Raw genomic sequence first — 22,161 nt, 5'->3', positions numbered from 1 at the left:
TTGTCTAATCTGTTAAGGTCATTGTGAAGTGTGATCCTGTCCTCTGGGGTATTAGCCACCCCTCCCAATTTGGTGTCATCTGCAAACTTGCTCAGGATGCCCTCAAGCCAATCCAAGTCACTGATAAAGATGTTGAATAAGACTGGGCCCAAGACTGAACCCTGTGGCACCCCACTAGTCACTTCTCTCCAGGATGAGGAGGAGCCATTGATGAACACCCTTTGGGTTCGGTCAGCCAGCCAGTTACAAATCCACTGAATGGTAGCATTGTCTAGCCCTGTGTTTTCCAACCTTGGGTCTCCAGCTGTTTTCGGACTACAATTCCCACCATCCCTGACCACTGGTCTAGCTAGCAAGGGATGATGGGAGTTGTAGTCCGGAAATAGCTGAAGACCCAACATTGGGAAACATTGGTCTAGCCCGCATTTTACCAGCCTCTTTACTGTACCACACCCTACTGAATGCTGGTCTACTACCGTAATAAAGATTTGATTGATTGAAATGAAATATCCTATAGTAATGCAGTGATTGGACACCAATATAATATAATACAGGGCGATTCATAATGAAATATACAGTTTCCAGGCAAACTAAGGCCCAGGGGCTGAATCAGCCCAATCGCCTTCTAAATCCGGCCCGCGGACGGTCCGGGAGTCAGCGTTTTTACATGAGTAGAATGTGTCCTTTTATTTAAAATGCATCTCTGGGTTATTTGTGGGGCATAGGAATTCGTTCACCCCCCCCCCCATATAGTCTGCCCCCCCCAAGGTCTGAGGGACAGTGGACCGGCCCCCCTGCTGAAAAAGTTTGCTGACCCCTGCTTTAATCTATTTTAAGATGGAGCCTCAGACATAGGTGGTGTTCTACATTGCTGGAATGAGGGCAAAGAGCAAGCGACCAGCAAGGCGAGATTGTCTCTGGCTACACCCTGCCCGTCACAGCGCAAAGGAAGTGGCTCCGAGTTCCCTCTAGCAAATGAGCTTCAGCTCCTATTTCTGCCTATCAAGCAAACATGCACTGTTGGTTCGAGCACATTGCAAATATCCTGCAGACCCTTCCACTGTCCAATAGCTCTTACCTCCAGCAGGGTTCCTCCTAAGATTTTGTTACAATCTCCGTTCTTGCGATTTGAAACCTTTGGATTCGGTTTAACCCCTTGCCCACCCCAGAACAGCAGCAGCAAACCAGTTTGCGCCATCTTCCATGCGATAACCTTCAGATATTTGAAGGTGGCTCTCATGTCACTATTTGGTCTCTTCTCCAAGGCCCACAACTGTTCCTTGCAAGGCTTGGTTCTCACAACTCTGAAAGGAGCACCCAGACCCCATAATCAGAGGTTGGGAGAGGGATTTCAACATGCTGTGTTCTTGCCACCCCCATACGGAGGATATGTGGATAGGTACATCATGGTGAGACTCTGGTGGAGATGCTGGTGTAGGCAGGACCCAGAAACACCCCACTAAACCCGCCAGCCGTCCGACTCTGGGTCTAGCTAAGCCTAATATTATTGATTTCAATGTTGTGCATTTCCACCCTGTTGCCTTTGGGTGAATGATGGGCTAGAAATGTGGTAAGCCAATGCATGTGGCAAAACTCATTCCCTTCGAAGAAAAATACTGACAGTACTGGTGGCTAAAGATTGTTACAAGGACAGAAATCCAAGTTTTGAAGGCCAGCAACCATGCAGGGACCATTTAGGGGCTTGTTGGTTAGACTCAGCCTGACCCCTGTGTTTTCCTCCCTCATGGCTTGGATTTATGGACTACAGTCGTACCTCGGTTTACGCCCCGCTCAGGTTGCGAACAGTTTCGGTTACGAACTCCGCAACCCCGGAAGTGTTTTCGGCACGCGCGCGCTTTGCGCATGCGCAGAAATGACACTCGGTTTGTGACCTTTTCGGGTTACGAACCGCGATCGTGTTCGTAACCCGAGGTACTACTGTACTTGAAATGAGGCTGCACTTTAAATTTTAATACTGTATTTTAATTGTTTTTATGTTTTATTGTAATTCTGTTGGTGTGAGCCGCCCTGAGCCCGGTTTTTGACTGGGGAGGGCGGGGTATAAATAAATAATTAATTAAATTATTAATAATCTTTCATTGCTGCCAATTTTTCCTATATTTCTTGCTATTTGTAAAACGTGTTTTACAGATCTGTGTTTTGGTTTCCATTAAAAAAAAACCTCATGCTATTTTGTCTGCTACCGGTACTAGTTTATATGAATATATTTTTATTGCAATTATTATTATTACTAATAATAATAATACCCCACCCATCTGGCTGGGTTGCCCCAACCACTTTAGGCAGCTTCCAACACATATAAAAACAAGTTTGTACTTGAAATGGGAATGAAGAACGTTAACAAGGCTTGCCAATTACTTAAATTAGGATAACAACTGTGGTGCTTTTAGAAATCCTAGATATTGTCACTGCTTCCATCCTTTGGTGATGAAGGAAATGCTTTGTAATGTGTGGGGTTCTTCTTTTCTTTTCTTTTTTAAAGGAAAAGGTAAGGGAGCAAAAGATGTTTGGGTAAGGGACAGAGCTCAGGGACAGAGCATCTGCCGTGCAAGGAGAAGGTCCCACGTTCAAATCCTGACAGCATTTCCAGGTAGGTTTGGGAATGTCTCCTGCCTGAACTGTCGTAGAGCTGCTGCCAGTCAGTGCAGACACCACTGAGCTAGATGGACCAATGGTCTGGCTTCGCATAGGGCGGCTTGCAAAGTTCCTATGCCCCAGAGAAAGGCATGCAGTGTTCAAAAGCCAGAAATGGTACTGGCAAGCTGGCATGCCCTTCTAAACGTACGCCCCTTTGCCTGCAGCCAACAGGGGGGAAAACAAAACCACACCAGGCCAGGAGAGAAGCGCTGTGCCAATTTCCAATATTTTAATGAGTCACTACATGTTACACCTCATAATTATAAAAGAATAAGAATCCATAAAAATATTTTCTTTTCATAATACGCACTTAAAGATACTTGGGGAGCAAGTCGTTTGTGGTTCGTGGGTTTTCGTTTCGTTTTAGGCAAGTTTCTCCTCCCTTGAAATTCTGCCCCACCCCTGAGAGGCAAGAATGCGTGTTTGGGGGGGGGCGGGAGAGAGCCCAGAGGGTGTGAGCAAGCAGGCGAGGGGGGGGGGTTCTCCCATGAGGCGTAAGTTGCGGCGAACCCTGGCACACGGGTGCCCCCGCCTTTCTTTATAAACCACCCCAAATTGCGGTTCAATTTGTGTTGCGGGGATGCCCTAAGACCAGCGGAGGTGGGTTATGGGGCGGGGGGAGAAGTGGAACCAATGGGCAAGAGGTTTTGCTAGAAGAGGGGATGATGGGTGGAGGGATCCAGTCGCTGACCCGCAGAGAACTGAGCACGCCTGTGGGGTTGGAGGCTGGAAGCTCAGGGCTTAGGATGCGGAGAAGATGGGTTGGCGAGACAGGGGAGCAGTGCCTAAGCCGGAGGGAATGGACACAGAGGGAGCCGTATTTGCATAAATAAATCTGGCAATGCAAAAACAAAACAAAACACCCCTAACCCACCCACCCACCCCACCTTTTCCACCCAGAAGTGACTGCAGTTTCTGGACACGGTTGCCTTAGGGGAAAGAAGAGTTTTGTTTGAGATGGGGAAATGATGCGGGGGTTACGTAGAGAAGTCAAAACAGCAAAGCCTTCTAAGTGGGGAGCCCAAACACACACCTGCCCAATCCTTCCGAGAGCCTGAATTTGCCACAAAACACAGCCAGGAAGCCACAGCACCAAGGATAGAGGCATCGTCAGAACCAGTCTCTCCCCCTGGTCCATTAGTTCTCTTCCTCACCCCCCCCCAGCCTCACCCTCACCCCGCTTGGCAGCACAGCACCAAGCGCTCGTCTGTTTCCGAGCCCCAGAAAATCTCTGCTGCGGGAGTCAGTGGAGAGAGGAAAGGAGAGAAGAGGGGGGAGTTTAAGAGGAACACAGACAGTACTGGAGATGTCGGAGGGGGGCACGAGGACAGGGGAGTGCTTGACTTTTCTGCCCGGCCCAAAAAGTAGCAGCAAAACAGAGAAGGGGTCCTGGGGAGGGGAGAGAGAGAGAGGGAGAGAGAGGGAAGGAAAACGTTAAAAGAGAATCTGGAGGAACAAGGCAGAGCAGTGCCAATCCAGTTGGGCAGGGGGTGAGGGGTCTCAGCTCCCCTCGTGAGTTCAGGGCCCAGGGAGGGAAACACGGATGGGTGCTCTGGGTCTCGGGAGGCTGCTGGGGGCGGGGAGAGGTTGGGGCAAAAAGGAGGCCAGAGGAGGAGCGAGTCTTCAGCATCTACGTCGATTTGCGGGTGGGCAGGGAGGCAGCAGCCCCTGTCCACGCCCCACACCGTGCCGTTCCCCACCCCCCAGCCCTGTCCTCAGAGGTATTCTTGAAGAAAGTGCAGCAACGTGATTTCGTAGTGCTCCCCAGACTCAGGGCAGCGAATACTGTGTCGCTCGTTGGGGTAGATCTGCACACAAGAAAGGGGGGGGAGGAGAGACAGGAAGAGATGAGAAGCTTCTGGACCTCCTTAGGGAAAATGTAGGTTGAGTGGTCACTTTGAGCTGTACACATTCACTGGGCCTCACGGAAAAAGCACATATAATCACAGCATTGTAGGGGTGCAAGCGTTCACACGACGAGCCCACAATTTCCACCGATTCCCATGGGAACGTTTCTAACCTGCAATTTGTCCGGTTGCTCCTGCCCTCTGATCTGTCCAATCACTGCTCCCCCCTCCCTCTATGGATTCTGCCTGAAAATGGCTGCCGCCAACCAGCAAAGCAGAAAGAAGCAAGGAAGTAAGGAAGTGGGCAAACTCTAGCTGTTCCCGATATCTAAATCCATATTCCCATGTGAACAGACCTGGACGCTGCGTTCATCATCTGAGGCCCTTCTCCATGTGCCTCATTCACAACAGGGCCTTTTCTGCAGTGGCTCCGTTTGTGGAATGCTCTCTCCAGGGAGGCTCGCCTGGCGCCTTTGTTACATATATTTATCCGCCAAGCAAAAACAAACAATCTATGGCCTTTGAAACTAAGGGGGCATTGTTTTTGTTTATTATGGTATGAATTTTGTGTTTTTTAAGTTGTAATCCACCTTGTGGATGAAGGTGTTATATATATATATATATATATATATATATATATATATATATATATATATATATATATATATATATATATATCTTAAAAATAATAATATGGCAAGGTATGGGCATAATTTTTTATGTTTGGATAACCGAATGAGTGGGTAGCTGGATTCATGCTGTTGTAATTTTGGCTTGTTTATCTTGAGACAGAATCATTCGGTTTCTTGGTCCAGTTAATATGATTTTGGGTATTAATTTCCCCCTTATTTATTTTTATCAGTCTGTCCCCCACTCTGGGGTTGAAAATGGACTGCACATCATAAACTGATTTCCCCATGAATACGCATAAACTCTGACAGGCCTCAGGGGAATATGCATGTATCAGCTGAAATCTGCACATTCCATGTAATAATAATAATAATAATAATAATAATAATAATAATAATAATAAATTATTTATACCCCGCCCATGTATCCAATACTGTAAATAAATTTCCCAGAGCAGAATCAGAAAAACAGTGGAACCTCGGTTTTTGAATGTAATCCGTTCCAGAAGACAGTTCGACTTCTGAAACGTTCGAAAGCTGAACTGAAAGCGGAAGCCTCAATACAATAGGGAAACTCAAAACGGAAGCCGCGTAGCATGTTCGGCTTCCGAAAATCGTTCCAAAACCAGAGCAGTTACTTCCGGGTTTTCAGCGTTCAGCTTCTGAATCGTTCAGCAGTTCGAAAACTAAGGTTCCACTGTACCATTTAGTGAATTTAGACCCCGCCTTTCCTCTAAGGAGCTCAAGGGGGCAAAGAGTGCCCTGCCCTGCCCACGTCTCCACCCTCCTCCCACATTTTATTCAAAACAACCCTGCAAGGTAGGCCAGGCCAGGAGAGAATGACCCCACCTCAAGCCCAGCCCAAGAGGAAAGGGATGGGCTGGATGGTTTGTCAGCTCGACCCACCTGTAGTTGATAAGGTTTCCCAGCTCGGATCAGCTGGGAGATCAGGAAATTGGTGTGGAAAAAGTGCACGTTTTCATCCAGAAATCCATGGAGGATCAGCAGGCGATTGGGCCTAGAAGGAAGGCAAGGAAAATACTGGACGTGAGAGCCATCCTGGGCATGAGTGTTTGCGGCTGTTCAAGGCAGAGAGGAGTTTGGACCACTTGAGCGTTCTATGACCAGGCTGATGGACACAAAGTGACCAGCAAGCAAAAATCATGCCGTGATTTTTTGAACCTTTGCCCCACTTTAGACAATCCACCCCACCCCACCCACCACTATTTGTTTTTTAAAAACAACCCCCCAAACTCTCCAGCTTTCCCAAAAATTTCCAAACAAGCAGTTGACATGGCAGCCCAGAAGAAGAAAGTCTGGAATTCTGTTCCATACAGTCCAATATTCCTCAGATGAAAATAAGGACACTCTATTACAGGGGGGTCCAACTGTGATCTACTCACAGCAGGGGTCCCCAAACTAAAGTCCGGGGGCCGGATGTGGCCCAATCGCCTTCTAAATCCGGCCCGCAGACAGTCCGGGAATCAGCATGTTTTTACATGAGCTCTTTTATTTAAAATGCATCTCTGGGTTATTTGTGGGGCATAGAAGAGAAGAAGAGAAGCGTTTGGATTTGATATCCCGCTTCATCACTACCCGAAGGAGTCTCAAAGCGGCTAACAATCTCCTTTCCCTTCCTCCCCCACAACAAACACTCTGTGAGGTGAGTGGGGCTGAGAGACTTCAAAGAAGTGTGATGAGCCCAAGGTCACCCAGCAGCTGCATGTGGAAGAGCGGAGACATGAACCCGGTTCCCCAGATTACAAATCTACCGCTCTTAGCCACTACACCACACTGGCTCTCCCTGGCCATAGGAGAGGGGGAATGTCAAAATGGAGTAAAGGGAAAGTGGAAAAGTCGCTCACCAAAAGATCACTAGAAAAACAATCTGCCTCACAGCGAAAACTCGCGTCTTCTGTTCCAGCGATTATGCTAAAATGGAGGGCGGGGCAAGGGGCCGGATGCTCTTATGCCACCACAAAGGAAACGGAGCCCGCCTCCCAATCGACCTGCTGGACACCCCTGCTCTATTCTATTGCTTATGTAGAATATAATGTCCCTATTTTCACCTGAGGAATGTCAAGAGAGCATGCATTTGAGGCCCCCTAAGTTGCCTCGCTGACCTTAGTGACCCCCCCCCCCGGATCCCTCCAGAACATACGAAAATGCATGGCCGACTGCTGCTGCCCCTCTCAGCCCGGGAGGGTCTGTGCTAGCTGGGACCAGGCTGATGGACAACACACTCTCTGCTCTGCCCCCGCCGCCCACCAGCACCGCTGCCCCACAACCCTTACTCATTGGGGAGCTTCTCTACATGCAGCGCCACAGAGCCTGCTTCGTAGCCTTGCTGGTTGTTCTCTGGGACATCCATGTACCGTTCGGTGTATCCAGTATCGTACGCCATCCAGACCGTGACGGGGGCCCCTGCGATAGCAACCTGGAGGGATATTGAAGGCTGCCGTTACGCTCAGGGCTGACAGGCAATCCAACGCTTCTCTCTCCCCCCCTCCTGCCATTAAGCTGCCTGAGGAAGCCAGATTCTGCAATCTGCAAAATTCATTCCGCAACTTGCAAAATTCATTCCGCGACTTGCAAAATTTATTGATTTTATATAAAGATCCAATAATCTTAGGGTGGTTTATATTATGAAATCATAGAATATGTAACGTAGTAACAAAACGAAACAATACCACCACCAGCAGCAGCCCGGATTAAAAGGCCACAGATCCCTGAATCAGCCAAAGGCCTGGGAGAAATGTTTTCAGCTGGTGCCTAAAGATTTGTTCGCTTTTATAATTTTTTATTTGCATTTTCAAAAACAGGTAGAAAATTTAACCCTCCTCTCCTTCCGCTCTTACAACTTCATACCAAATGAGTTCCCTTCCACCCTTTTCCTGGTTCCTTTGCTTTTCTACTACTCCACGTAATCCACATCTTTTTAATCATCCAATTTGCTATCTATTAAAAACTCTACTTCAACTCTGCTGGATTTGCAAGAGACATGCTAAGTTATGTACCTGTCTATACCGGTTCCTGAAATAGTCCATAGACACTATCCATTCCCCCTTATATTCCTTATCTTCGTTTTCTCTTATCCTGTTCGTCAGACCAGTCAGTTCAGCATATTCAAACATGTTAATCTTCCTTAGTAGGTACTAGACTTGATCTCCACCTTTGTGCCAATAAGGTTCTAGCTGCGGCAGTGGCATGTAGTAGTCAACTCTTTTGTTTTTTTTGGGGGGGACCTCTGTTGTTACCAACCCCAAGAGGAAAATCTCAGGTGATTTGCGAAAAGCTTTCTTAAGCATCTTCTTCGATTCATTATATATAGTTCCCCAATATTCCTTAATTACACCAAGTGCCTAAAGATTTGTAATGAAGGCGCCAGGCGAGTCTCCTTGGGGAGAGCAAATCTCTGCATACATACAGCTGCATTTCACAAGAAGACAAGTCCTGTGTAGACTCCTGGGTTTGTTTTTTTTTTTTTGTTGGCAGGCTTTCTGTGATCTCGTGGAATCACACAAGGTTGGCTTCTTTATTTTTAAAAGCTTAGGGCAAAAGGAGTTGATCGTACAGTGAGATCTACTCCCCTGCAGAACTGGGAGCAGATCATTTGGGTCTGAGTCTTCACTCTACCTTCAGCACAGAGAGGGAACCAGTGGCTCTCCGGATGTTGATAGGACTACACACTTTCATGCTCCCTGATGGCAGCAGGGATTCCAAAGGACACAGGCTTCCCCGCACGCCACCTAGGACTGGCACGGAGCGCAACGTATTGGCTGCCCACCCTAACCACCCTGGCACAGGCGGCAGCAAACTCCAAACTTGCCTTGAAGATGTGAGGTTTGCAGATGAGCCCCATGAGGGAGAGGAAGCCCCCGTAAGACCAGCCATGGATGGCGACGCGGCTGAGGTCGATGAACCCGTATTTCTCTGCTACGTAATGCAAGCCTTCCACCTGGTCCTCGATCTCCACCTGGCCCTAGAAGCGGGTGGCAAAGGAGGGAAGTGAGAGCTACCTGCTCATTTGGGGATAGCTGGCTCATTTACACGCTCTGTAAATTCATTCATTCATTCAGTTTGCTGACTTACACTTAGGTACATTGTAAGGTAACATCAATAACATAAAGCAGGGATGTTCAACAGGTCTATTGCGATCTACCGGTAGATGCCCGTGAGGTTTTGGTGGATCGCAGTCAATCTCTGGCTCCCTTTCCTTAGCACCGCTAAAACTGACTCCTACCCCACCCTCCATTGTTGTATGATCTGGAAGGGAAGACGGAGCTTTCTGTGCTGCTGTTTTGATCCATAGTGATCTTTTCATGAGTAAGTTTACCCCTCCTCTGTCCCTTGCCTTTAACCCCCCCAAAAACTGAACTCCCCCCTAAAAAAGGCTCAATAACTTTGAGCTGACCCCCCCCCCCAAATGGGGCTTTCCTTCCCAAGAAAAGGAGGTAGATCACTGCCATTTTTAAATTCTGAAAGTAGATCGCAGTCTCTTGAGAGCTGGCCACCCCTGACATAAAGCAGTGGTTCCAAAAGTGGGGGGCAATGGGATTACTTGGGGGGGGGCAAAGAGGCACAGAAGGTGATAATGACCTTCAGACTGTGAAAATCTGTTATCACTGAATCAGGTTCTTCAGTTTTGCTGAATTAAACTAAAGGCTTCTAATTGGATTCTGAATAAACGTGCAATAAATCGTTACTGTTTTGAGTGTTATTGTGTTATTACCTTCCTTAGTGGGTTCTACAAACCACAGTTCTGAATAATGCTTTTTTATAGGGTGGGGAGCATATGAGTTTATATGAATTTATGGATCTAAGGGGGCAAAGGACTGAAAAAGTTTGGGAAGCACTGACAGAAGAACCAGGAAGGGAAAAAAATCTGATTAAACCTCTAAGTTGCCAAAACAATTCGCAGCAGTATTTTCCCTAACTCTCCCTTCACTAATCTTTTTCACGGCAAGTGCAAAGAGGGCCACTTTATGTGCCACAAAGGCCATCAGTGTCGCTCAGAAGAAACACAACCATTTCTACCAGGGCATTCCTGTTTCCATATGTCAGCAAGCCTTGTTAGAAATGTCTCTCTTCCCTCAGATCACTGTATAAAGGGCAGATTGACAGGAAGTGAATCGTGTCTTTCACATATCGGCCACAAGCACAGAATTTTGCCTTCACATGCGAAATTAATATATGAAATGAATGATTTGTAGCGTGCGGTCTTTCCTATGCAGAAACACAACAGTGGACTTTCATAGCTTAAGCAGCAATTATTTTTTTTCCTGTTTCCTAGCTTCTGCACATACCTCCACTATACATATAGACAACCCCCCCAAAACCCCCTCCCATCTCCTTTTGGCACATCCAACAGCTTTTTGAGTAATCCCTATTAATTTTTAGGTATCTGAAGCGGTGTGTCACCCCCCCCCCCAAAAAAAGCTGTTTATTGCTTCGTAATGGTTTTCTTACATATAGGTGAAACTCAGAAAATTAGAATATCGTCGAAAAGTGCATTTATTTCAGTAATGCAACTTAAAAGGTGAAACCAATATATGAGATAGATGCAGGACACGCAAAGCAAGATATTTGTTGTAATTGTAATTATTTGTTAGGCGGGTCAATTATAAATGGAATGGAATTAATGAAATGTAATAGCGATGTTTATTTTTGTATTAATTGTAACTATTTGTTTTATTACTGTGGAATTTCCGAAAGAAAGCATTTGTAAAAATTAAAAGAAAAATAACAAACAATAAGTTGCATTACTGAAATGAATGCACTTTTCGACGATATTCCAATTTCCCGAGTTTCACCTGTACAAGGCAAACTGAGGACTTACCATCTGGTTCTTCAGAGCCCCCTCAAATTTAAGGCCTCTCTGGCAGGACCCCCGGCCGTCTATCACCACCACGGCATAGCCAAGAGAAGCGAGCGTGTTGAGCCTCAGGTACTTGATGCCTTTGAAGGAGTTATTCACTAGCTGGACCTGGGAGGTGGGGAAAGTTAGGAAAGGGGTGGGGAAAATGCCTCTGCACACGACTCGCGCTCATCATTCCGCGGCTGCATTTGTGAGTGCCAGCGAGTGCCGCCCTGCTTTTCGTTCCACCCAAGAAAACCTGCCGTGTCCCACAATGCATCACTGAGAGCCTCGTTGCTTGATCTGGCTAAAGGCCTGCCTCGTCTGGGCATTCTGGTTGACGCAGTAGCCACAACTCGATGGCCCCAAGCAGGTCACGTAAAGAAAGCCACAGCGCACTTCCTGACAGTAAGAGCTGTTCGGCAGTGGAATTTGCTGCCAAGGAGTGTGGTGGAGTCTCCTTCTTTGGAGGTCTTTAAGCAGAGGCTTGACAACCATATGTCAAAAATACTTTGATGGTGTTTCCTGCTTGGCAGGGGGTTGGACTGGATGGCCCTTGTGGTCTCTTCCAACTCTATGATTCTATGACATCCCCACTTAAGCGTTCCCAGCTACTGGTCCCAAGGGGTAGCTGGATAGCTCAGTTGGTTAGAGCGTGGTTCTGACAATGCCATGGTTGCAGGTTCGATCCCTGAATGAAACAACTGCACTGCAGGAGGTTAAGAGTAGACCAGGCATGTCCAAAGTCCGTTTCGGGGGCCTAATCCGGTCCTCCAGTCGGTTTAATCCGGCCCCTGTGGCAGCTTATTTCCTGGGGAAAATCCTAAAAAAAACAACCTAAACAACCTCAACCCTAAAAAAAGCTCAAGAACTCCATTTAGCTCCTCCTCTTGGAAATGTCTGCATTCGAGCGATAACTTTGTCACTCCAAGGTACCGCTGTTGCTTGCTTTCCTCCTCCCCCTCCCCTTAAGACTGTAAGCCTGCCATCAGAGACTGCTATGTTTTAATCTGTACACAGCGCTTGGGAAACTTTAGGCACTTTATAAAAAATGGCCATTCTGCTTTTAAATGGGTTGTACGTAGAGATGAGAAGACCTGGAAAAAAACTGGAAAATTTTATTCCAAAGCCATTTTTTTTCCTGGGGAAATTGAAAAAAAAAGGTGTGTGGAAGATTCAAACTATATCAAACGGGTTTTTCTTCTTCTTAAATTTTTTTTTTTAAAAAAAGGCTTTGGAAAAAACCTGTTGTTTTTCAATTTTTCCAGGTTTTTTTCCCCAGGCCTTCCCATCTCTAGTTGTATGCCACTCTGGGCACCTTGGTCTGGAAAAAAAGCATATTATGGGAGCCAGAATTGGCCAGCGTCTCCAGGGACCCAGGTGGCGCTGTGGGTTAAACCACAGAGTCTAGGGCTTGCTGATCAGAAGGTCGGCGGTTCGAATCCCTGCAATGGGGTGAGCTCCCGTTGCTCGGTCCCAGCTCCTGCCAACCTAGCAGTTCGAAAGCATGTCAAAGTGCAAGTAGATAAATAGGAACCGCTCCGGCGGGAAGGTAAACGGCGTTTCCGTGCGCTGCTCTGGTTCGCCAGAAGCAGCTTTGTCATGCTGGCCACATGACCCGGAAGCTGTCTGTGGACAAACGCCGGCTCCCTCGGCCTATAGAGCGAGATGAGTGCCGCAACCCCAGAGTCGGACACGACTGTTCCTGATGGTCAGGGGGCCCTTTACCTTTACCTCTGAAGTGTGAGTACAATCAGCGGCAAAGCTCTGTGTGCAAACAGTGCTCAACCCCCAAGCCCCTCTAAGCCTTACTTTGCTCTATGTCACAACATGCCACCTTGCAACTCAAAACAGGCTGACTCTGGGGAAGCTGTAGCTCAGTGAATATAGAGCATCTATCTGCTGCTATGCAAGCAGGCGGTCCCAGATTCAATCCCTGGTAACCCTAGATGGGCTGGGAGAGAAAAGCCAGTTTGAAACCCTGGAGCCGGTGTGGACAACACTCCGCTCGACGGCTCAGAGGCGGCTTCTGATGACGCCCCCACCCGTGCTCCTTGGCTCCAGCTCAGCAGCCAGCCTACCTGAGGCCCTCCGTAGACAAAAAGCACAGTGGGATGCTTCTTCCCAGGCTGGAGGTCGTGAGGTTTGTACACCATCCCATACAACTCGACGTCCGACTGTGTGCGGAAGTGGAAGATCTCCGGGGGGATGTAATCAGTGGGGCAGCCTGCATAAAAGCCAAGGGCAGGTAAGAGTCACCCAATATATGGGTGGTGCACTGTCATGGAATCTTGCCAAACACCCATTTGACTGCATAAAGGCATATACAGTGGTGCCTCGCAAGACGAAAGTAATTCGTTCCGCGAGTCGCTTCATCTTGCGGTAATTGCGAAGCGCGGTTTGCCGTAGCAAAACAAAACAAAAACCGCCGAAAAACATCCGTCTTGCGAAGCGCCGAAAACATCGCAAAACGCTTTCGTCTTGCGAGTTTTTTGTTGCGTGAGGCATTCGTCTTGCAAGGTACCACTGTACTGTATATATATTCTGTATATATATTTTTTAAAAGTAATGACAATACTAATAACTGAAAAATCAGATTTTGTGTTCTGCAGTGGAGAAAAAACAAACCACCCAGGGTACCCCATGAGAGTGATTTTACTGGGTCTCCAAGTCAAAGGGGGGGCAATTGTTCTCTGTTATTACACACAAACGGCCACTCAAAAGTGAAATGGGAAGGGTAGGCTTGGGAGGGGTCCAGCTTTGGGCCAAGCTCCAACTCCATGCTGTGTCCCAAAGAGCTTAACACAGCTTCACTGTGAGACAATGGAGTGCACCTCCAGGGGTGAAGTCAAACCGCCGTGTGAGCAGCACTGAAGTGACCTCCCCACAAGTCTGGGCAGTGTGTCTGGAGGTCCTGGGCTGCCCAGGCGACAAGAACCATCACCACACCCTTGCTGAAGTGGCCCAAAGGGAAGCAGAGCAAAACGTTTCGGCACCAGCTTGGCTGCAGGAGTTGCCGGAAGGAGGAGGACAAGGCGCCGCCCAGATTTGTGCAGTTTCCTCTTTGGCCTTTTCTTCTCCCAAAGAAATCCCGCGAGGCAGTGGGTAGGTTTTTCCTCCAAATTTACTCCCAAAGCCTTTCTCACAAATGATTACAGAGGCAAGTGCAGCGGAGGTTTAGGACCAGAGTTTTCCTTCTCCTTGATGGGCTCCCTTCCCAGGTTCACAAGCCCTACCTGCCGCTCGCTTCCTTCTACGGCACAAGCAGAAACTGCCTTCTTGACCGCTGGACTCACTCCTGGTCTCGTCCGCTCCATCCGCTGGAGCCTATCTTCACACACAGAAGTCTCTAACTCAGCGAGGGTTTGAGACCCATCAGCTCTCCTTGCCTGGTTCAGTTAGCCAGTCAAAGCCATTCCAGGATTGTGGCCGCTGTCGCCTGCTTATAGCTTCCAGGAGCCACAAGTGAGAGCTGAGTGCAGGGTGGGGATCAAAGTTGAGCAAACTGCCCCAGAAGTAACAGGACAGGTCCCCCATACTCCATGTATACCAGGGGTTGGCAAAGTTTTTGTGGCTTGGGTTGGTTCACAGTCCCGCAGACGCCATGGTGGGCTGGAGTGTGTGTTTGTGTGTGTGTGTGCGTGCATGCGTAAACGCTATTTCCGGCGCTCCTTCCGGCACAGAGGCGTGCGCAGCTTCCCACTGGCTGCGGCGCTCGGGAGCCGACCGAGCGGGTGGCAGGGGTCCATGGGCTGGTTAAATGACCCCCATGGACCACTTGTGGCCCAAGGGCCTTAGATTGCCGACCCCTGATGTATAAACACACTTATACATACATACTTTTCAATAAAAGGCTATACAGTGGAACCTTGGTTTTTGAGCATCTCGGAAGCCGAACAATTCAGAACCCAAATGCTGAAAACCCGGAAGTGAATGCTTCCATTTCCGAACGCGCCTCGGAAGTCAAATGGCTTCCGGGGCGCGTTCCTCCACTGAGATTGCTGACCGGCAATTGCGCCTCGGTTGTCAAACGTTTCGGAAGTTGAACACTCTTCCGGAACAGATTACGTTCAACAACCGAGGCTCCGCTGTACAAGATTCTGCAAAATGTGGTATCTTGAATACCCTGGGCTTTTCGACAGGTTTGCTGGTTGTTGTTTTTTCCCACTTTTAAGATTTATCGTTCCAACAACGAACCCCAACGTAAAATGTGGAACGACGCAGAAAAAGCCCTTAGTGCAACTGCAATAGATAAAATCGAAACCAGGCTTGAACTACACCTTGAACGAGACAGGAAGCCAAGAGAAATCTACTCACTGGCCGCTTCCATCATGCTGGCCCAGAATTTCGGCTGCTTGTGGAGGGGGTCTTCCTCTTGGCCACTGAGCTTGTAAACGTGGACACAGGGAGGGGTGCTGACACTGCTGTAGTGACTAATGAACATGTCGAAATTCTGCAGGGAGGCAAGGAAGAGTGGCAAGGTGGGTCGGGAGACACTCCAACCAGCCCTACAGTTTACCCAACATATTATTATTCTTGTTGTTGTTGTCGTCGTCATCTCGGCGAGGAGAATTACGGACCCCACTGCCCTCACAGCTGCCTCCTCCTAATAAGAGATTTGCTACAGCTAACCACAAAGGAACAACCAGATCCTAGGCCAACCCCAGCATCTCTCACCAACAAAGGAAAACAAGCGAACAGAGAACCTATGCAAACGTTGCTGACAAGAAAAAGCCCACCCCACAAAACCCACCCTCCCTCCACCTACTATCCTTCCCCTCCCCTCACCAATGTCTCAACAAACGAAACTGAGTTGTAAAAATCTTAAGAGAGACATTGCTCTTATCTTTGTAAACAAAGAAAATCCTTAATAAAAATGATTTTTTTAAAAAAAATAGAGATTTGCTTCCCTTTTTCAAAAAAAGGAAACCAACCAGGCACACAGGAATTCTGCGACCTAGAGAGACAGACCTGGCTCATGGAACAGCTGTGGGAGAAGCCCAGGGTGGTGAGCCGCACGACCTCCCCGGGCGACTCGTAACTGACCACGTAGAGGTGATGCTCTAGAGGGGTATCCTTCGTGCCCTGGAAGTAGACGAGTTTGGTTTCTTCATTCACCCAAATCTGTAGGGGGAGAGAGGGGGAGACTACAATGGAAAATTGCTTTAAGATCTGGATACAACTGGCCAGTTTGTTTGTTTTAAATTTATATTCCCGCTTCCTCTAAGGCGGTCAAGGTGGCGCTCACAACAGTTCTCCCGGGTTATCCGCACAACAAACCTGTGAGGTGGTTTGGGCTGAAAGTGAGCAGCTTGCCCAAGGTCACCCAGTGAGTTTCACACCCAAATGGGGACTTGGATCTAGGTCTCCCAGGACTTAGTCCAACCCTCTACCCACTACACCGCACTACTTCCTGTTATGCATAGGATCACTCACTCATTCAACCAGCCTTTATTGGCATAATTTAAACAATAAAATCACAGAGAGAGAGAGAGAGAGAAATCCACAAAACATTGGCAATCCAGACATATTAAGCACATGAAACATATAAAAGACTCAGTAAGCATCTTAAGTAGTTTTTTTTTAATTGACTTTTAAAATTTCAGCTAAATCTCCTGAAACAATCTCAGTAGTTTTCAGGTATATCATCCCTCAAAGGATATTGGATTAAAAATTCTTCGCAAGTAGATACTTTAAGCTTCAAAGGAGCCACCAGTAGGGGTCTCTCCAAACAATGTCGAAGACAGGGAAGTCCAAAATAATATTGTATATCATATCTGGTGTATTCATACCAGAAGACAAATACTCTAGAAGGGTATTTGTACTTCCAGACAGTACAAATGAGGGGAATTCATTCAAGTGGGCTAACATAAAAACTCTACGACACAAAAAGCTATCTAAATTATGAAAATAGTTGTGTGTCATTTCATGATGAGGCTGCAAACCTAAGTAAGCAGATGAGCATACAGGATAAATGTTTTGAAATTTATGATGAGCTTCTGCTTAATGAGAGAGAAAATATGCAACTCATCCAGGAAGAGGAGAGAATCTATTGCAATTCCTATTCGTCTGAGTTTGCTTTGCAGAAAACCATGTAAAATTACGCAAATCTCTCAGTAAACAAGTTAGTAGGCTTTCCGAGTCTGTACTAAAATGAATTTTTAACCAGTACAGTCGTACCCTGGATCCCAAATGCCTTGTGAGTCGAATGTTTTGGTTCCTGAACGCCACAAACTTGAAAGTGAGTGTTCCTGTTTGCGAACGTTCTTTCGGAAGCCGAACGCCCGACGGGTCCTGCAGCCAATCGGAAGCCGCGCCTTGGCTTCTGAACGTTTTGGAAGTCGAATGGACTTTCGGAACGGATTCTGTTCGACTTCTGAGGTACCACTGTGTTTAAAAGTCATGATCCAACCCCTAGATTCTAAGAGGTGCTGACCTAGCTCGGCATATATCGCCGAATAAGAGAACACTTTTAGGAACTCCTAAGACCAGTCGAAAAAAAGGACATCTGAATGCCCTTGGGTCCTAGAATCTTCTAACCTTCTTCCCAAAGGCCAATTCCCAGCTTTGGGGACGGGGTGGGAAGGCACTTGGACCCCACCAGAGCCTCACGCCTCCTTCTCAAAGCTTGACGCCTCACTAAGCTGGCTTTGCAAAGGCATCTTCAAATTTTGGCCTCGCTCCACCCCCACGCGACAAGCCAGTGCAGCAGCCTGGGGGTTCCATGTTGCGACACACTTGGTATGAAAAGTTGGCCTGTCCTGCCCTAGACAAAGGCGTGGGGGGAACACTTTCCCAGTGCTCTGTTGTTCTGCTTTGGGGAGCGGGGCAGGAAAACCCACTTCTAAAGATGTGCTGTCCTATAAAATGAACTCCTGGCCTAGGACCGCTCTGACTGGGCCGTTCCAAAATTTCCAAAGTTTGTTCAATTATCCTTCATAAAAGTTATTGCATTACATTCTTCATTAAATTATCTTTCCATTGATATACAGTGGTACCTCGGGTTACGTTACCGGGTTTTGCCATGCACGCATGCGCCTCCAGATATGCACTTTTCAGGGTAAGTACGGACCCCCGGAATGAATTAAGTTTGTATCCGGAGTGTCCACTGTAGAATTTTATGGTATTACTCCAAAAAAAGTGTTGTTGAGCCATCATTGCCAAAACAAAATGACACCTGATTGGCTCTCTAAACACTCCTTTTTCTGGTTATTTGGCTATAACTTTCGATAGAATACAGATAACCGAATAAACCTGTTGCATTACATTCTTCATTAAATTATCTTTCCACTGACATATAATTTTTTAGGGTATTACTCCAAAAAAAGGTGGTGTTATGAGCCACCAAACCTCGGAAGTACACTTTTTCCAAAAGGTTTCCACAATTTTGGCCACTGCTGTATGCAGAGGCCGACAGCTGCATGTGGGCATCCTGATCCCGGGGAGGCCATCACCAGAGAGAGAGACTCGCCTGGCGACTCCTTTGCCACCCCTTTATTTTGAGGACGAAGACGGAAATCAAAACGCGAGGCAGGCTGCGGATTTCGAAGTTTCAATTCTGTGCTGCCGAATCCAAGGGGGCTCCTTGTACCTTGTATCCATGCCTGGCCAGGACTTCCCATTCACCGCTGGTGAGCGCCACCTCCTTCCTGAGAGGGCATTTGAAGTCCTCTGGGGCAAAAAAAAGAGAGACAGAGAACGTGTCTGTCCAATGCAGAATGCTGCGGTCGCCTTTATTTATTTAACCAACTTGTTAAGTAAACCTGAAACTATGCACATGTAGGTAACACCGTAGGTGAGGCCACCTGCCTGCTCACTGTGCTGAAATCCACTTATCCGCACGTGAAGAATTATGCCCAAACCTTGCTGCAAACAACCACAGATTCAGCCTGGAGTTTGCTCACTTCCTTATTTCCTTGTTTGTTTCTGCTTTGCCAGTCAGAAGTACCTGTTTTCGGGCATAAAACACACAGGGACGGCAGGGAGGGGGAGTCCCTGGTCCTGGATGGGGTAACTGTGTCCCTAAAGGGCCAGGTGTGCAGCCTTGAGGTTGTTTTGGACTCATAGCTGTCCATGAAGGTGCAGGTTAATTCTGTGCCCAGGGCGGCTGTCTACTATCTGGTACAATGGATGAGACCCTGCCTTCCTGCTCACTGTCTCTCCAGAGTGGTACAGGTTTTACCTCTTTTTGCAGTTGTCCCGGACTACTGCTCCTGCCGTGCTGTTGAGGGTGGGGCAGAAACCTGCCCAAAGACCATCACCACTTGTAGATTTGCTAGTGGGCCAAGTTCAAGGTGTTACTATTAGTATGTAGAGCCCTGAACAACTTGGGACAAGTTTGCCTTGCCCCGTACACAGCCAGTCGCCCGCTTCAATTTGCGAACTGGCGCAGTTGCCGGTGCCATGTAATACTCGTTCCACACTTGCACAGAACCAGTCTTTTAGTGTGGCAGCATGCACACTTTGGAACTCCCTGCCTCTTGATATCAGGCAGAGACCTTCGCTATACCCTTCTGACTAAACATCAGGAAGAACTTTCCGACAGTAAGAGCTGTTTGACAGTGGAATGTGTGCCCCTGGCAGTTTGCGGACTCTCCTTCCTTGGAGGTTCCTAAGCTAAAGTTGGGTGGCCATCTGTCATGGATGCTATAGTTGAGATTCCTGTGTTGCAGGGGGTTGGACTGGATGACCCTCGGGGTCCCTTCCAACTCTACAATTCCAAGATTCTTTTCAGCCCCTGCTAAAAACTTGTTTGTTCAGCCTAGCCAGGCATGTTGAATGTCAATATGTGTTTTAATCTGGTTTTTAGATTACTTTTGATTTCAATTATTTTCTGAATGTGTCAAAAAGTTGCTTGTAACTGTTTTTATTTATCATTCTCTTATTCTGTTTGTAAACTTCTTCTGAGGTTCCTTTGAACTATCAATCCGTACATGAATTTTTATGAAATATATAAATCAATACTAGATTAGAGACCAAAGATCTGGCAAATTAAACAAAAGTCCAGAGAACAACCAGGATTGGAGCAAAGCCCAATGAGGAATGGCTGAAAAAGTGGGTGAAGCCCATGAAAAGCTTTTTAACTGGTGTGTGTGTGTGTGTGTGTGTTGGGAGGGCATTTGAACCCCTAGGACGGCAATCTTTGTGCCATTACTCAATGGACAGGTCTGTGTTAAAATGCACAAGACTGCACTACAAATGCATTCTCACTTTGCCAACCGAGCACAATTCAAAGCGTTGGTGCTGACCTTTAAAGCCCTAAACAGCCTCAGTCCTGTTTACCTGAAGGAGCATCTCCACCTCCATCATTCAGCCCGGACACCGAGGTCCAGCTCCAAGGGCCTTCTGGCGGTTCCCTCACTGTGAGAAGTGAAGCTATGGGGAACCAGGCAGAGGACCTTCTCAGTGGTGGCGCCCATCAGATATCAAGGAAATAAACAACTATCTGACTTTTAGAAGACATCTGAAGGGAGCCCTGTTCAGGGAAGTTTTTTAAAGCTTGATGTTCTATCTTGTTTTTAATGTTCTGTTGGGAACCAGCCAGATGCGTGGGGTATAAATAAATTATTATTGTTATTATTAACCAGATTTGCCCCTCCAACTGCTCTTGGCTACTGGAAAAACATTCAAGGCGCAGAGTGGAAGAATGTTTTCCTGGAAAACTCGCACTGCAGGCAGGCAGGCAGGGGGCAGGCAGGCAGCTCTTGGGATCTCACCTTGGCTAGGGACGTACGGCTGCATCCAGTCAAAGCTGCCCCGCTGGAGGACGACTGTGACTTTGTACAGGTGGCAGAAGCCCGTCTTGCACTCGTTGGCTCGGATAAAGCAAAGCTCCTCCTCTTCCCCCTCTGGCTGGACAAAAGGGTAAAAGATGTCGTGGACCTGCCCGGAAGAGAGGGGAGGTACGCTAGCAACATCATGGGAGAGGCATTTCCAGCTAAACCTACCCTCCATGTTTGAAAGCCTTGCAAGTTTTGGCAAAAGAAGGACCGCGAGTAACACCATGGCAAGCATCTTTCCCAGACAAAGGTGGAAGTATCAAGCTCCCTTGTTATTTTGGCTACTGCCAGGAGGTGTAACATGGTTGGGTGTAATCTTGCTAAATTTATAGTACAGTAGTACCTCGGTTGGGGACCCAGGTGGCGCTGTGGTCAAACCACTGAGCCTAGGGCTTGCTGACCAGAAGGTCGGCGGTTCGAATCCCTGTGACGGGGTGAGTTCCCGTTGCTTGGTCCCAGCTCCTGCCAACCTAGCAGTTCGAAAGCACGTCAAAATGCAAGTAGATAAATAGGAAGTACAGCGGGAAGGTAAACAGAGTTTCCATGTGCTGCTCTGGTTTGCCAGAAGCGGCTTTGTCATGCTGGCCACATGACCTGGAAGCTATACGCTGGCTTCCTCGGCAAATAATGTGAGATGAGCGCGCAACCCCAGAGTCGGTCACGACCCTTTACCTTTACCTAGTACCTCGGTTTAAGAACATTCCAGTTTAAAAACGATTCGGTTTACAAACGCTGCAAAACCGGAAATAGTGTTTCGGTTTGAGAACTTTACCTCGGTCTAAAGAACAGAATCCAAACAGTGGAAGGGCACCGGTGACGGGAGGCCTCATTAGGGAAAGCGTGCCTCAGTTTAAGAACAGTTTCGGTTTAAGAACGGACTTCCGGAACAGATTAAGTTCGTAAACTGAGGTACCACTGTACTGAAAAGTTTGGGGTGTGTTGTACGTTATTTTAAATTTTTTCTGTTGCATTATGATGGAAGTGTTCCTGTGATAGCTGATTTTGAGATGCATTCCTGTTTTGTGTACTATAGACTGCTCTGAACAGGATTCTCTCTTTTTCTGGCGGAAAAAAGAGTGCAAATAAAATTATGAATGGATTATTATTAAAGCGCATCAAAAACAGAGGGGGTGACTTAGGCTCCCAGCTAAGAGCACAGGGCCATAACACAAACCATCATCTGATATAAACTCTCCACACAGGCCAAACTAGCCTCCTGCTGTGTGGCCATTGTCTCGAAAGCTATGCCTCACCTAAATGACTATGGATTCCAGACATTCACAGGGCAAACTAGCTTCTAGGCCAGGGGAAGCCAGACCAAAGCTCCACAAACTTCATTCACGTGGCCCGTGGCATGTCTGTGGATTTGCGATTTATTTTATTTTAATTAA

At 47.4% G+C, this 22,161-nt stretch overlaps 1 protein-coding gene across 2 annotated transcripts in view; it reads right to left on the bottom strand.

The window, feature by feature from the left end:
• Window positions 1–2,865: 2,865 nt before the first annotated feature.
• Window positions 2,866–22,161, bottom strand: part of DPP9 (dipeptidyl peptidase 9) — a 49,272-nt gene continuing 29,976 nt past the window's right edge. For both annotated transcript variants that reach the window (XM_035118412.3, XM_035118414.3), the window contains 10 exons: window positions 20,708–20,873; window positions 18,583–18,662; window positions 15,963–16,115; window positions 15,309–15,444; window positions 13,073–13,218; window positions 10,974–11,120; window positions 8,964–9,116; window positions 7,429–7,571; window positions 6,041–6,152; window positions 2,866–4,466 (listed from right to left, as the gene is read on the bottom strand). In XM_035118412.3, coding sequence (XP_034974303.1) covers window positions 4,374–4,466; window positions 6,041–6,152; window positions 7,429–7,571; window positions 8,964–9,116; window positions 10,974–11,120; window positions 13,073–13,218; window positions 15,309–15,444; window positions 15,963–16,115; window positions 18,583–18,662; window positions 20,708–20,873 — 1,329 coding nt within the window. In that variant the 3' untranslated portion in view covers window positions 2,866–4,373. The remainder of the gene's footprint in view (window positions 4,467–6,040; window positions 6,153–7,428; window positions 7,572–8,963; window positions 9,117–10,973; window positions 11,121–13,072; window positions 13,219–15,308; window positions 15,445–15,962; window positions 16,116–18,582; window positions 18,663–20,707; window positions 20,874–22,161) is intronic.

Source organism: Zootoca vivipara, chromosome 6, assembly GCF_965207765.1.
Source record: "Zootoca vivipara chromosome 6, rZooViv2.hap1.1, whole genome shotgun sequence".
Taxonomy (NCBI): Eukaryota; Metazoa; Chordata; class Lepidosauria; order Squamata; family Lacertidae; genus Zootoca; species Zootoca vivipara.
The sequence above is the reverse complement of the archived record's forward strand: the minus strand, read 5'-3'. Positions and strand labels throughout refer to the sequence as shown.